This window comes from Hippopotamus amphibius, chromosome 2 (genome assembly GCF_030028045.1).
Source record: "Hippopotamus amphibius kiboko isolate mHipAmp2 chromosome 2, mHipAmp2.hap2, whole genome shotgun sequence".
NCBI classification, from domain to species: Eukaryota; Metazoa; Chordata; class Mammalia; order Artiodactyla; family Hippopotamidae; genus Hippopotamus; species Hippopotamus amphibius.
Window position 1 is genome coordinate 48,874,791 of NC_080187.1, and position 14,929 is coordinate 48,889,719.

At 35.1% G+C, this 14,929-nt stretch overlaps 1 protein-coding gene across 3 annotated transcripts in view; it reads left to right on the forward strand.

The window, feature by feature from the left end:
* Positions 1-10,530, forward strand: part of ABHD17B (abhydrolase domain containing 17B, depalmitoylase) — a 40,890-nt gene extending 30,360 nt beyond the window's left edge. For 2 of the 3 annotated variants that reach the window (XM_057721446.1, XM_057721444.1), the window contains 3 exons: positions 1,922-2,391; positions 6,259-6,438; positions 9,007-10,530. In XM_057721446.1, the coding sequence (XP_057577429.1) occupies positions 1,925-2,391; positions 6,259-6,438; positions 9,007-9,226 (867 nt within the window). In that variant the 5' untranslated portion in view covers positions 1,922-1,924 and the 3' untranslated portion in view covers positions 9,227-10,530. The remainder of the gene's footprint in view (positions 1-1,921; positions 2,392-6,258; positions 6,439-9,006) is intronic. The other variant, XM_057721447.1, reaches the window with a different exon arrangement.
* Positions 10,531-14,929: the final 4,399 nt, after the last annotated feature.

A 14,929-nucleotide genomic window follows, 5' to 3' on the forward strand; every position in this document is an offset into this window, starting at 1 on the left:
CTGTTTTTTTCTCTTTGGTGTTCATCTTCAGAAGCATCTCTGCAGCATTATGTATGGTCAGTCAGCCAGGTTTATTTCAAAATTACTTTATTATAGTATATAAAAGTCTTCATGTTCAAGAGGTAAATTATAGGAACATAGTATAGCTATGTACAGTTTACTTATTAATCAAGCTTTTAATAGGCTGTTGAGGGTCAGCAGTTGATGGCACATAAAGTAATTGGGGGTAAGAAATGACCATAGGCAGATTATTAAACAGATAGCTCTGATATATTGTACTGTCTACCTCATCTTCTTTTTCCAGGTCATCTCCTTCTTTGGTTTTGTTTGTTTGTTTTTTCTTTTGTTTCTAGAGTCATCTCCTTCTTTGGAACTGACCCTTTGAATTCCCTTCTTGACATCTTCAGCAGATCCTTTATCCTCTTGACCAGGATAATAGATTTGTAGCCAAATTCTGTAGTAGACATTGCTAATTTATCACACATTTCTTTGCCTGCCAAGCCTTGAGCATGCTCTCAGAATCCTTCTCAGCACAACACATCATGGAGTCAAAGTTAGCACTAAAGATGACACCTAGCTGTCATTTCTGTTCTGTCTGACTCTTGTTCCAACCAGAGTAAGACATTAACTTATTCAGGCTATGTTCATTTTGAAGGCTGCAAGGGAGTAAAGAATGAATAACAAGTATAGGTGCTTCCCATTAACCAAGAGACATTTTTCTGTCTTTCCCTTACTCATCTTTTAAAAAAGCCTTTCATGTCACTCCTACTCTTGCTTTCTCTCTGTGCTGTTTCTGCTGCTTCTTTCTACCAGATTAGTTTACACTGGGAAATCAACACATTTGTGTTAATATAAACTAGGTTTTGAATCAGTTATTAATGAAAAAGGCATTCCTTTCTTTCCATATGTACTCAACACTTCAGTCACTCTTCTGAGGTGGTAGTTTTCTTAGTTTTGGGTATAATGAGGTACTTTTTTCTTTTCTTTTTTTCCTATCCTTTTGTTTAGATTTTTTGGAGAAAATTAAGTGCTACCAAACCTCTGGAAGGTTTGCTTTCTTCCTGGAACTAAGCAATGATCTACTGCTAAAAAGAGATAGGAATTAGAGAAAGATAATTAGAAGGAAGTGCTGGTAGGGTAGACAAGTAGTACTTTATTTTTGTTCCTGAGTTAGTATGAGCTGTGGATACTTTTTAAATATTGATGAAAAAGACATAGGAGAAAGTGGCCATTTCTGAGTGTGTCATCGATACAGCCATTACTATGTTAAATACCTTAATGATATTATTGTATTTGTTCCTCACAGCCACTCCATTCATTGTAGACATTGGCCTCATTTAAAGACAGTGAAGGTCAAAATTTGTGCAAGTTTCTTTTCTCATACTACCATACAAGGTTGATGAGAGGATTAAACATGCTAATATGCATAGAGAACACTTAGCACAATGCCTGACAAATAGTGAGTGCTTCATCAGTGCTGTTATTATATATTTACTATATTATGTTAACTCTAGCTTCTCATGAGATTCTGAGAATTTTCACTGTTACACAGAAATTGCAAACTAAAGATATTTCATACCTCCTATGTTATTTGTGGAGATACAACAAATTTGTATCCATGCTCTCTGGTAAGAGTGTCATTTTTCATTTTTTGGTTAAGTATTATAAAATATCACTACTATTTGAACCGTGTCATATAGTATTTGAATCTGTTTCCTGATCAGGAATACTTGCCTTACCTTAGGATTTAAAGTGTTTCTAGAAAGATGCCAAAAAGCTATTTGGGAAAGGATACTTTCATATAATAGTAGTAGACATTGATCCCTAGTAGAATCTGCTGGTGTCTTTGTTTTAACTTTTATTGTATTCAAATGCAGAATTCACATTCAGTGATTAAAATGTTGACTGTTTTCTCTTTCAGAAGATGAATAATCTTTCGTTTAGTGAGCTATGTTGCCTCTTCTGCTGTCCACCTTGTCCAGGGAAAATTGCTTCAAAATTAGCGTTTTTGCCACCTGATCCAACTTACACGCTGATGTGTGATGAAAGCGGAAGCCGCTGGACTTTACATCTATCAGAACGAGCAGACTGGCAATATTCTTCTAGAGAAAAAGATGCTATTGAGTGTTTCATGACTAGAACCAGTAAAGGCAACAGAATTGCCTGCATGTTTGTGCGTTGCTCACCCAATGCCAAATACACTTTACTGTTTTCACATGGAAATGCTGTTGATCTTGGTCAGATGAGCAGCTTTTACATAGGACTGGGATCACGGATTAATTGTAATATATTCTCATATGATTATTCTGGATATGGTGCGAGTTCTGGGAAACCAACAGAGAAGAACCTCTATGCAGACATAGAAGCTGCTTGGCTTGCTCTTAGGACAAGGTAAATGGTGATTGGGAATTGTTTTCCACATTTTGATGGTTAAATTGTCTTGTATAAGAATAGATAAAATCTGTTTTTGTAACACATCTTGAATTACTAAATAGAGATTATATTTACCAGTATAAACCTGTGAATAGTTACATTTTTAGATTGTAATTTTGAATTTTGTATAATAGCACCAGAGAGTTTGATAGGTTGTGTGTGTGTGTGTGTGTGTGTGTGTGTGTGAGAGAGAGAGAGGGAGAGTGTGTTTGTGTGTGTGTAAATGAATTATTTTCTTAAAAATTTAAGCCAAAGAAAAATGTTTGGTTTTAGTAACTTATTGGATAGTGGTATAAAAATGTTTATTCAAAATTGCAGCATTTCAGGGGAATGAGAGAAAATGATTTAGCCAATCATTCACTTGATCTGTCGTTAACAGAGTAAGAGGCTGGATTATTTTTGTTAAAAAATGGATTTGCATTATTTTATACAATTAATAATGAAAAATTAATAAATAGAAATTCCTTTAATCTTTTCTAGTCACTAAGATACTTATGAATAAATTTTGAAAAATATTGCAATTTTGTATACTTCAGTGTATTTTCTTATCAGACAGTTGATGTACACTAAACAGAAAGATACCTTAGTACAAATTAGTCCTCATTATACATTAATAAGCTGCCTGACTTTCAGAGTATTTGAGACTGAAGCTAGAGTACATAAAGAAAATTTACCATTTCTAATTTAATGTTTAAATATCAATGGTTTCAGTTAGTTGGGAAGAACTTCCTCAATTTCGTTATGAGATATAACCTTTTTTAGAAAATATCTTTAGAAACATTTACCCCTCCAAGATGTATAGTCAGCCTGTGGTCTCATACCAGAGTTCTGTATAAAGGGGATTCTTAAATCAGTTGAAATGATATGAAAACATATTTCTGACAAGTAAGAAAAAAATAGATGGTAAGTAGTAATTAAGGAGTTTAGGGGTGGGAGGGAGGCAGGTACAGAATGGTAAAAATTTATAAACTTAAAAACTACCTTAAATGACCACAGTCAAAATATGCTTCAGTTATACTTATGTCAATTCCCTCAGGCCTGCAAACAAAATTGAGTGCCCCCTTTCAGAGTCAGCCAGTTGAATATAGTATAATATCTGTCAGGAAAATATGATAATTTTTTAAATAACAGATTTATTGCAATACAATTCACATACTATAATTCAGCTTCAGTGGATTAGTATAGTTTTTAAAGGTGCTAAAAGCAGATAGCCTTCATTACTAGTGCTTCTAAGTAACACAAAGTATAAATTTATTCAAGCAAAACATTCTAGTGTCCAGTTAAGTGTTCTTTCTATGTTTATGTAAAAGAATCCCCTCTTTTAAGTGGTCAGCTTTATTATTTTTTTTGTATTCTCAGATATCAATTTAAAGGAAACTTTCTAAAATGATTTTTAGTCTTGGTTAATTAATCTTTTTATACACTTGACCAATATGAATGAAGAACAGGAGCAGAATAGATACATTGCTACGTAGTCGCACATACTAATTTAGCATAGAATTTCAGACTTATAATTTCTCTTATGTTGAACCCTAAATATGGTTGGAAGAGTTAGTAAATATAAGAATTCTTGGGAAATTTAATTTTTCTGAGCCTCTGTTTCTTTGTTTAATGAAGAGGTTGAGTTAAATGATCTCTAAAATTCTTTCCAGTTTTTGAATTCCATCATCTAATAAAATGTATGTAATTAGAATTCATGCCTTTCATTTCCTTTAATTGACTAAAGTAAAAAGTTAGGGCTTAAGTAACCAGGAAGGGAAAAAATAATTAATGAACTTAATTATTATTTGGATAACCTCCTTTTAAGGATAATTGAATATCTGTAATAACCACATTCTGAACTTCTGATGGATCAATAGAAAGTAAGGGACTAACATTCACTATACAGCCTTTCCCTCATAGTCTTTGAGCTCACTATCTGTGTGCTGTAATAGGAAAAGCACTGGACCTGGAGTAAGGATACCTGGGTTCTAATTATAGGTCTGTCATTAACTTACTCTGACTTTGAACATCTGCTCAGTGAGCAGCTGACCTAGATTAGATGGTCTCTAAAGTCCTTTCTAACGTGTACTGTTCTGAAATTCTGTTACTGCTTTGAGTCTTCTGATGCTAAATTGGCAGCTGCTTCTGCTACTCTGGAGCCTTGCCATTGCTAGTAGCTTTAGCCTAAAACCCATCGTTGCCACCAACAGTTCTGCTATTCAGCTGACAGCATCCATGCAGCCTCAGGAGTTATGCTGATGCTGCAAATGTTCATTTTCCTAATTTTCTAATTTCTTCATTCCTATGAAGCTATGTCTGTTATGAGAGAAAGAAAAAAAAAGCTTTTCTGAGTTTAGGTACATGTAGAGCCAGTCTGAAGTAGATGGGACCCAGTCTCTGGGACATGGTCCAGATTCTTGTGTAGGACTGATTTGAAGAAGCTATGGGAAGGTATGTCACCACCTGGGTAGTTCAAATAGTCCTGTGCCCCTGGGAAGAGCTATAGGGAGCACATGGGTTTTGTCTTGCTCTTTCCTGGTGACTGTTTAGATACTTGGAAAACTATATTACCTTTTCAAAAGACTAAAAACTATTGTGCAAACGGACCTTAGCATCCAGAAATGACTGCTGTAAAGACTCCTAAAGTGGAAAGGCATATTTGATGTCACTCTAGCCCTTAATCCCACATTCATTAGCTCCTATAGTATATCACTTACACTTGAAGTAGTTTATAGTTAGGACAATTATATTGCAGGCAAGTAACAATGCCTAGAACATAGTATATACCCAATATTATTTAGTTAGTGAGTTCATGTATTTAAATCTGAAGCATTTTTAAAGGAAGTAAAGCACTACTCTTGAGATTTTATCATGAAGTCTATTCGTAAATCACTGAACCATGTGGCATTTGGGATTCTCATTCATCTGTTGATGTTTTCAATCATTAGTCCATTTCTATGGGTAAATAAATGCAAATCTTAAGAAAAATAGGGGCTTCCTAGGTGGTACAGTGGTTAAGAATCCGCCTGCCAATGCAGGGGACAGGGGTTTGATCCCTGCTCCAGGAGGATCCCACATGCCACGGAGCAGCTAGGCCTGTGCGCCACAACTGTTGAGCCCATGTGCCACAACTACTGAAGCCCACGTGCCTAGGGCCTGTGCTCCGCAACAAGAGAAGCCACGGCAATGAGGAGCCCGTGCACCACAACGAAGAATAGCCCCCACTCACCGCAACTAGAGAGAGCCTGTGCACAGCAGTGGGGACCCAACACAGCCAAATAAATAAATATTTAAAAAAGAAAAATAAGTGATTTGCTCTTGGCTAAAATAATGCATATATTTTATTCATTCCATATTATAACTATCTGTTGCATTTTCATCACCATGACCAACTTCAGAAAACAAAATGAGCCACTTTTAATGCCTGGAGAAATAAAGAACCTTTGTTACATTGAATAGAAAATAAACACTAAATCTCCATTAAACGTCACTCCATTAAAATGTTAGTGACATAATATGTTCCAAATGTAGTTAATAATATGCTACATTGAATTGCATAAGTGATTTAATAAATTCATCCTTAAGATTAAAATTTTAAGAGACCTCAGCCATTATTTTTCCAAAAGGTGGAATTGAAACAGATGAAATAAATGAATACAGATTTTATTGTCACATTAAGTATATAGTGGTGGCTAAGAAACTTAAATTTTAAATATAAATTTGTTGACATTGTCTCATTCTATGTCATTCTTTTATAAGATTAAGTCCTTAGTAGTGATTGAACGTTTCATACCAGTCTGACTCTCCACCTTTTTTTTTTTTTTAAATTTCTGAACTTTGTAGATATGGCATTCGCCCTGAAAATGTGATTATATATGGCCAAAGTATAGGGACAGTACCATCTGTGGATCTTGCTGCTCGGTATGAGAGTGCTGCTGTTATTCTTCATTCTCCTTTGACCTCAGGAATGCGAGTCGCTTTTCCTGATACCAAGAAGACTTACTGTTTTGATGCATTCCCAAAGTAAGTATTAATATTCAAATAGTTTAATTCAAAGAAACTTTTAAGGGAGTTTTTTTTCCCATCATTTAAGGTATTCCTGATACAGTTCACTCAGCCATGAACTCCTATTTTACATATATTTTAGAAACTGGAAAAATTTGTGGAGAGGGTCACGGCAGGACACCAGTCAGAAGGTTGAAATGTTTGAGCCATGGTAATAACCCAAGTGAAAAGATGAGAGCCTTATACCCCAGATAGTGGCACTAGTATTGGAGACAAGAGAGTGAATTTGAGAAATAAAATTGATAGAACTAAATGTCAGATTGTATATAGAATGCTGAACAAAAGAACTTGAATATAATTCCCAGGTTTCTGACTTGAGCAGCTAATGGATGCTAGTGCCATCCAGTGAGGTGCATAATACTGGAGGAGAGGAAGGAGTAGAGGGAAAATGAGACACGTGCATAAAAATGAGTGAGTGATGTCTAATCAGTGATATCTGATTTACAAAAGAAGTGAGTTGCAAAAATGTTGTTTTAAATGAGCCAGAATAACTGTTGCCCCCACAAAGTCTGCAAACATAAGTGTTAGGCAAATTTAAAAGATGTGCTACTTTTCCTCATGCTTCTCAACACAGGATGATAGTTCCCATTAGCTCCTCTTCATCGTTACAAAAAAATTGATGGCCTATTTTTCTCAAAGAAAGAAAGAAGGCAAGAAGTGAAGGCTGGCAGATTTCAGTCTTATTTCCTTTCCCAAATTGGCAGCGATACAAAGATTCTTTGTGAATGATAGATAGACCAAAGGACTAGTCACCAGTTGATTCTTTATAAGAACAGCAAGGGTCATTTCAAAAACAACTTTTTTCTTCATTAGCCAGTAAGGGATTGCTTTGGTAGGGAAACTTATGGGAGCATGTGATCTTAATCACCAGAGCAGGCTGTGGGAGGTTTTTGGTTTTTACATTTATTGGGGGTTTGTTTTTGTTTTAGAAAATGGTAGATTGGAAGGTATGTGCATTATACTGTGTAGCCGAATAATAGGAATGATAGGGAGACATTCGGGGTAAACTATTGCCAAGTTACATCTCTGTCTAGCTCCCTTTTTCACTTCAGCTGCACCAACAGAGAGAGTAGCACTAACAGTAAATAGTTTGAAAAAGATCATACATTTCCTTTTTTGTTTAATTCTTATACTATTGAACAGTTACAGCAAACAGTATTCCCAACTGTTTTTTCCTTACCAAATGCTGCTTTGAATTATTTCATTGATGAGTTTCTTCTTTTTCAAGATTCTGTGCCTCATTTTTATGGTTACAGTGCCTTGTGCCCCTCTCTCAGACACACTCTCTCTCTCAGGGAATTTTTAAAGAATTATTTGTAAGATTTCTTCTTTGTATTGTTTGTCTCTTCCAAGTTGCCCTTTTTTATTGTTTATTTTGATTCTTGTCTTATATTTAAAGTGTTCTCCTCTGATGTCTGATAATTCTTGTTTGTATGTTCATATGGAAATAGAGTAAGGAACTAAAGAGTCGCTCTGAAGCGGGTGATTAAGACTTGTTGACTGTGAGTTTCACTATCCAGTGATCTGGTCAAGCCAATTAGTTGGGGATCCCCACCCCATGTCAATATTTATATATTTTTCCACTTACGGCAGATATATTAGTCTCCAAAGAATACTCGTCCTTCAGCTGTCCCTTAAAAGATGAAGGCCTAGCTGCTGGCATTTTGGGAGCCTAGTAAGGAAAGTGGGTTCATAGCAGCCAGCATGTATATGTTTGCTTGCTATTTGATTCCTCTGCCTTAAGCTGTGTCTGGCAATCCCCTAGTCCACAAACCGTCCAGTTTTAGGTAGAGGGTAGTTACCCAGCTGCAAAAGGAAGGGGAAAGAAAAGAAAGGGGGCGGGGGTGGGGTGGCAGGGACTATTTCTTAAACAGACTTTGAACAAATTCAATAGATTAGAATCACCTGCCTTCATCCCCATGTCAGTTCCTAGCCTGCTGGGGTATTCCATGGTGTAAATTGGGTTGGTTCTTCACTTTTCTCTCCTTTGAAAATTGTGTTTTCTCCTATACTTTTAATCTGTTATCCACATATTCATCTGCTTTTCAGCTCCAAAATGTTATGTTTTATTGTATTCTTCCTATTTTTGTTGTATACTCAAAAACAAAAAACATTATGCTATCCTTTTAGTAGGAGATTGGGAGGGAGAAAAAAATATGAATTCAGAGAGGTATGAAGTTAGCACATAGCTGAAATGGTCCTTGGTTTCCTCCTCTCCTTGAAACCTAAGTTTCTGTGCTAAAATATCAACATTGTAGAAAGGTAAAGTAGGGTGACTATAATTACTGAGTGATTCCCTCAAAACAGAAGTGCATGAAGTTAATATCCTCAGATAATCTTAAGGTAGGAAGTAATGTAAAGATAACTTTTGAATCTTATTTGAAATCCAAGAGGTATCCATCCCTTCTGAATTGATTCAAAGATGGTCCTGATGTTTGAATTATCTAATATAACACAAGAAAATTTGTTTTGTTTCCTTTTCATACGTAATTTGTTGACTTCTTTCCTCCTTCTCTTTCCCTACAGCATTGACAAAATCTCTAAGATAACCTCTCCAGTATTAATAATTCATGGGACTGAAGATGAAGTCATTGACTTTTCACACGGCCTCGCATTGTTTGAGCGTTGCCAAAGACCTGTGGAGCCTCTGTGGGTTGAAGGGGCAGGTCACAATGATGTGGAACTTTATGGACAATATCTTGAAAGATTGAAACAGTTTGTGTCACAGGAACTGGTAAATTTGTAAAATATTCTGTAAATTTGCATACTGGGTTTTCTTTCTTGCTGAACTGCACTCTTTGGTAAATAACATAAAACCTGAAGGTTTTGTTTGCAAATCATGTCAGTTGCCTTCATAAATGTACAGGTAATGATTTGTTAACAGACTTAATGAAGGTTTTAATTACCAAACTAGAAACTGGAAATAACAGTATCATGCAGTCAGGCTGTGTAATTTATATTTTTTCTGTGAATTTTTTTTTTAATATCAAGATGAGTACTGTATGAAATTTTAATTCTATAAAATCAAATGCTATAAAAGTATTGCCAAATGCTTTTGCATATCAGAAACAAATTTATAAATATTTTTAAAACATCTCAATGTACTAAATCTTATCCTGGAATAAAATGTAATATTCTTTAAAAAAAAAGTATATCTAAAACAATTCAAGTACTCATAATAGAATAAACTATGAAAACATGCAAGTTCACTAAAGATGACCTAAACCCTGTTGTACAGGGATAAAAATGTAAAAGGTTATTTTATTGTAAAATACATTGAATTTTCTGTATTCCCTGGTTATCATACATTTTCTCCTTTAAAAAAAAAGTCTTAATTTTTATGCCATCTATTAAGTTACCAGCTAGTTACCTTGTAAATGAGAAGTCACAATAGCACTGAATTTTAAATAGTTTTGATTTATAAGTTTGGTACTATGAGGCAACTACTTACAATTTTCATTTTGGTAATTTAAAAGGCATTTAGAACTTCAAGAATGATTTTGTACGCAATGTTCTTTTAAATTGACTAATCTCGTAGAAAAGCAGTACCGTCATTATTAGAAAACCTGAAAGTCATTAGATGTTCTTTAAGTCCACGAACAGACTGGTTATTTGATCCCCTTTCACTTTGACTATTTTTAAGAATAGGACCTGTTGTTTTGGATTACTATCTGAGAATTTCATGGATTTACTCCTGGATGCAGGAGATAAGAAAACATTTAATTCATAACTTTTATATTAACCGATGTAGTAAAAAAATAAAGCTCACACACAAAAACTAAGTTGCCTTTCCTTGAATGAATCCTGCTTGAATAAAATAATGAAAGAAAAATAAAAATAAAATTAATGGTATGTAGTCTAATTTGTAAATGAATGAATATTGAAATAATACACACTGTGGATATATTTTACGGCCTTATGTAGTTTTAATTGTTCTGCTTGTTCTGTGGTTATGTCTAAGACTATAGTATCTGATTCCCTTCAAAGAATATCAAGTATTGTGAATGCTTTGGTTCAGATGTGTCAAATTAACAGTAAAACAAAAATATGACACTCAGCTGTGCTTGTTTTCCTTCTTCCATGCTCCTCACTCCCTACTTACCATAAGAACTGGAAAAAAAAAAAAACCATTCTTTATAGTACCTAGATCTATAGTTTTTTAAATTTTATTATTACTTCTTTCTTTTAAAGAGGTTTTTCCTTCTCAAGATTGTCTTGAAGCCTATAAGTTTCCTTTGTACAACATATACCCCAGAGTTTTTAGCTAAGTGTTTTCTTTGATCACCTGGGAAAATCAAAATATCGATCATACTAATTCAGTATTCACTCACTCATTCAACACATACTGAATGTTTAAATCATTCAAAACCCTATGCCAGGTGAAGACAGACATTAACCTTGTCCTCAGAGACTTCACAGTGTAACAGGAGACAGATACCTTATTGCACATGTATTATTACTGTTTATAAAACACTGAAGGAGATTTGTAGGGTGTTATAATAAGTAAACGGTACTCTTGAGAGGAAACATGGGGAGAAGGACAAGGAGGAGTCCCACAAAGAAGTGGTATTTGAACTGAGTTTTGAAGGATAACTAAGAAAAGACTGGACTTGGGTGGCCCAAGGGAAACATTCCTGGCTGAGGGGAACAGTATGTGGAAGCTTAGAGTAAGGATGGTGTGTTTGAAATTAAGAGCACCGGTCAGAGGTCAAGGGGAAAAGATGGCATAGAGATGAGGCTGGCAAGCTAGTTAGGGGCACAATCACACATGGTATGGTTATTCAGGAAACGGTAGAAAGCCACTGATAAAAATATGAAAGTACACTTGTCAAGAACTTGTAGATGAAAAATAGCTGGAGATTTTAACTTGCTAGAAATAACATGTGAGCCAGTTGCTTTACAACCTGAAGTAAGATTATGGTGAAGAAAAATTGATCATGGGGAAATAATGTCATCTACAAAGTGCTGGTCAAACTACATCTGCAGTACTAATTTCAGGATGCAGTGAAAGGGTATTCGCAAATTAGAGCAAATTCTGGGGTGTTTTACCAAGTTGGGAAGAGTCCCATAAACTGAAACCCAAAGAATAACTGAAGGATTATATGACTAATGAATGATAGCTGTCTTCAAATATATGACAAGCATGCACCGTTACCCTTTTTGACCCAGTGGAACTAGGTGAAAGTTGCAAAATGGCAGATTAGAGCTCTGTGTAAGAATTTATGGTTCCTTGTCCATCAAGGAAAGGGATCACCTCTGAAGGATAAATGAGTATCTTAACCACTGGAGCAGAAGCTGAATGACATCTGACACAGTGGTACAGAAGAAATTTCAGATTTAAATGAGAAATTAAACTGTGGACTGTCTGTAAAGTGCCTTTAAGATTTTGTATTCCATTTAAAAGTCTACCTATTCTGAGGATCACCTGCTCTGTGGCATCTAGAAGGGACAGTATGATGTAGAACTGGCAATCAGATCTGGGCACTCTTCCCAACTGACACTAATTAGATCTGTGACCTTAGCAAGTCACTTCTCTGGACCATGACTTCCTAGTAGAAATAAAAAGATGAACTGATTAATCCCTTATATTTCTAATGTAATGTGAAAATCTCTCAGCACCACTTATACATAGTGACTCATCAATTTTTAACATTCCTTGACTGGAGTAGCCCCAATAACAAATATTTGGCTTCCATGCATACCAACATTGTGCAATTTGGATAGTAATATTAGTCCTGGGAAAAGAGTCAGCAGTGTACATAACTCCTTCAATATCTTACAAGTATGCAAAGCAGAATAAGAACTTAAATAAATTGGTTTATCATCTTCACACTATTCCCAGACTTCTAATTTACTGAGATTCGCCAGTTCTATATTCCACCTAAGAACATATTGCACAGTAGTTTTTCTCTTGGTGATGTCTATAAATATATTGGTGTTGCTCACTTTAAGAAAGCTTGATAAATGAAAATAAACTTTTAATTGTAACCTGACATTAATTATGTAAAAAGGATGTTCTTGGTGTAAGTAGACATTCTATGTGGCAAAAACTTAACTTCAAGAACAATTATTATGGGAAGCCAGGTAACCTCTTACATCTTAAAAGCTTTAGATATAAAAAAGCCTAATCCCTTCATTTTACAGGTGAGGAAGCCCAAATGAGAGGAGTTACTTTGCCAATGTCTACAACCCAGTTGTCGAGTTCTACTATCTCGTTATCGTCTCTTCACCTGGACTAATATGCCAGTGATCCTTTTGAACTATAATACAACAGAAACTTACTTGCTCTCCAACATTAATCATAAGTATTTTTTAAATGGCTCCTAGGTTTCTCCGTATCAGCTAGTTATTTGTTGAATTGTAAATTGGTAGGTTGTACCTTTAACATTTTTCAAATTAATGATTTCTTAGGGCTTCCCTGGTTGTGCAGTGGTTGAGAATCCAATGCAGGGGACATGGGTTCGATCCCTGGGCCAGGAAGATCCCACATGCCAAGGAGCAACTAAGCCTGTGTGCCACAACTACTGAGCCTGCACTCTAGAGCCCGTGAGCCACAACTACTGAGCCCATGAGCCCTGACTACTGAAGCCCAAACGCCTAGAGCCCATGCTCCGCAACAAGAGAAGCCACCGCAGTGAGAAACCAGCACACCGCAATGAAGAGTAACTCCTGCTCACCACAACTAGAGAGAGCCCATGCGCAGCAACGAAGACCTAATGTAGCCAAAAATAAAATAAATAATAAAATAAATCTTTTTAAAAAAATGATTTCTATATTTAAAGTACGTGACACTAATCCATTTAGAAAACTCAATAACAGCTATTTGGTCATGTTAAAACCTAGTGAAGATGGTAACTAGTCACATGAATAAACAATCAAATGTTTATTTGAGCACATTTACTACAAATTATAGCATGCCATGAATAAGCAGTTAGGTTAGAAAAAGCATCAAAGCAGTTATTACTAATTGGTGATAGGTGGGCTTTAAGTTTGTGGTTTTGGTTTAAAACAGGCAGTATGTTCAAATACCATGATAGCATGTTGCATTCTAGCAATAATGTATATTCCAAATGTCCAGTAACCTAAAAAAGGAACTATACGTATGATACCTGGAATTGAGTTATAATTTGCAGAAAGGAGAGATCTCTACTACATCTATAAGTGGTTATGCCTCTGACTGAATTAGCTGAATGAGTAATGCTAAGGAAGGAAGCAAGTACCTCCATCCTGGTAATGGCCCACTTGACATGAGAGTTTGGCAGGAGGGGTGGGGGAGGGGGGGAGGGACAGGAAGTAAAGCATAGAGTCTTGGTAAATATCAATGAGCTAAAGTCTATTAAACTGGTTCTTACATTAGAAGCCAGATGGACCTGAAATTATTTTTCTCCCTCCTTATTTCCTCCTGTAGGTCATGTACTAAACTTTTGTAATAGAACTGTAACACTTCCAGAAAAAAACTTAATAGTCTGCTTTTAAAAAATGACATTTATATTAGAAAATTAGGGGGGAAAGCTGTTTTAAAATAGTTTGTGATATTTTGTATCTGCTAATAAAAATGCAAATTTCAGCTATTGTAGTACTTCATTAATTCAGAGTTGAACTTTTCCAAAATACTGCTTAACACAGTATATTAATTGAAGTAGCAGATAGGTTTATGAATATAGGGGCAACCGAATCAAAAATTGTAAATGTACTGCTCTTTTCCAGTTTACCTGCAAAGTATGGTGAAGTCATAGACAATAAATCAAACCTTTAATTTCTAATTAGCATTTTACATTATAAATCTTAGATGGAAAAAAATCTTATTCAGATGAAACTTGTATTTAAACAATTTCAAATTGTGTATGTTCAGTTTTAAAACTTTGGAAAAGTAAGAGAGTATATTACTTCACCAAAGTTTGAGATTTTAGTATTTTTTTCCTAGCTCAAGTCTGAAAATCTTGAGTTCCAAGCCTTCTAAGTCCACTAATAGAGAATAGAATGGGCATGTGGGAGAGAGACATGAGAAAATAGCTTATATAGCCCTGAATTCATGTGATGCTAACAAAAATGATTAACTAGCTGAAGAATCCAGTGTAATGTCAACTGAAAGAAAGAAAAATATAAATGGTTATACCTCCATAAAATAAAATGTAAATGCCTATGGAATAAAACCAGAGGGGAATAAATACAATGAAAAATTATTATTGTGTTAAGGGAACAGGATTATGGGTGAGTTTTTTCCTTTTCTTAGAAAGGTATCCTTTTATGTTGCTATGTTACCTGTTATGATTTAAAAAAAAGAAAAAAAAAACTTTTTTATTTTCACTGGGAGAAACTGGCTCTTTTTAAGAAATCATAGGATCCCAGCATAGACCAGCAAGAAGTAACTCTCAAATATGTTTTTAGCCTGGCTGTCAGAGCAGCAAATAACAGTAGACAAAAGAGGATTCCTTTTTCTTTTTTAAAC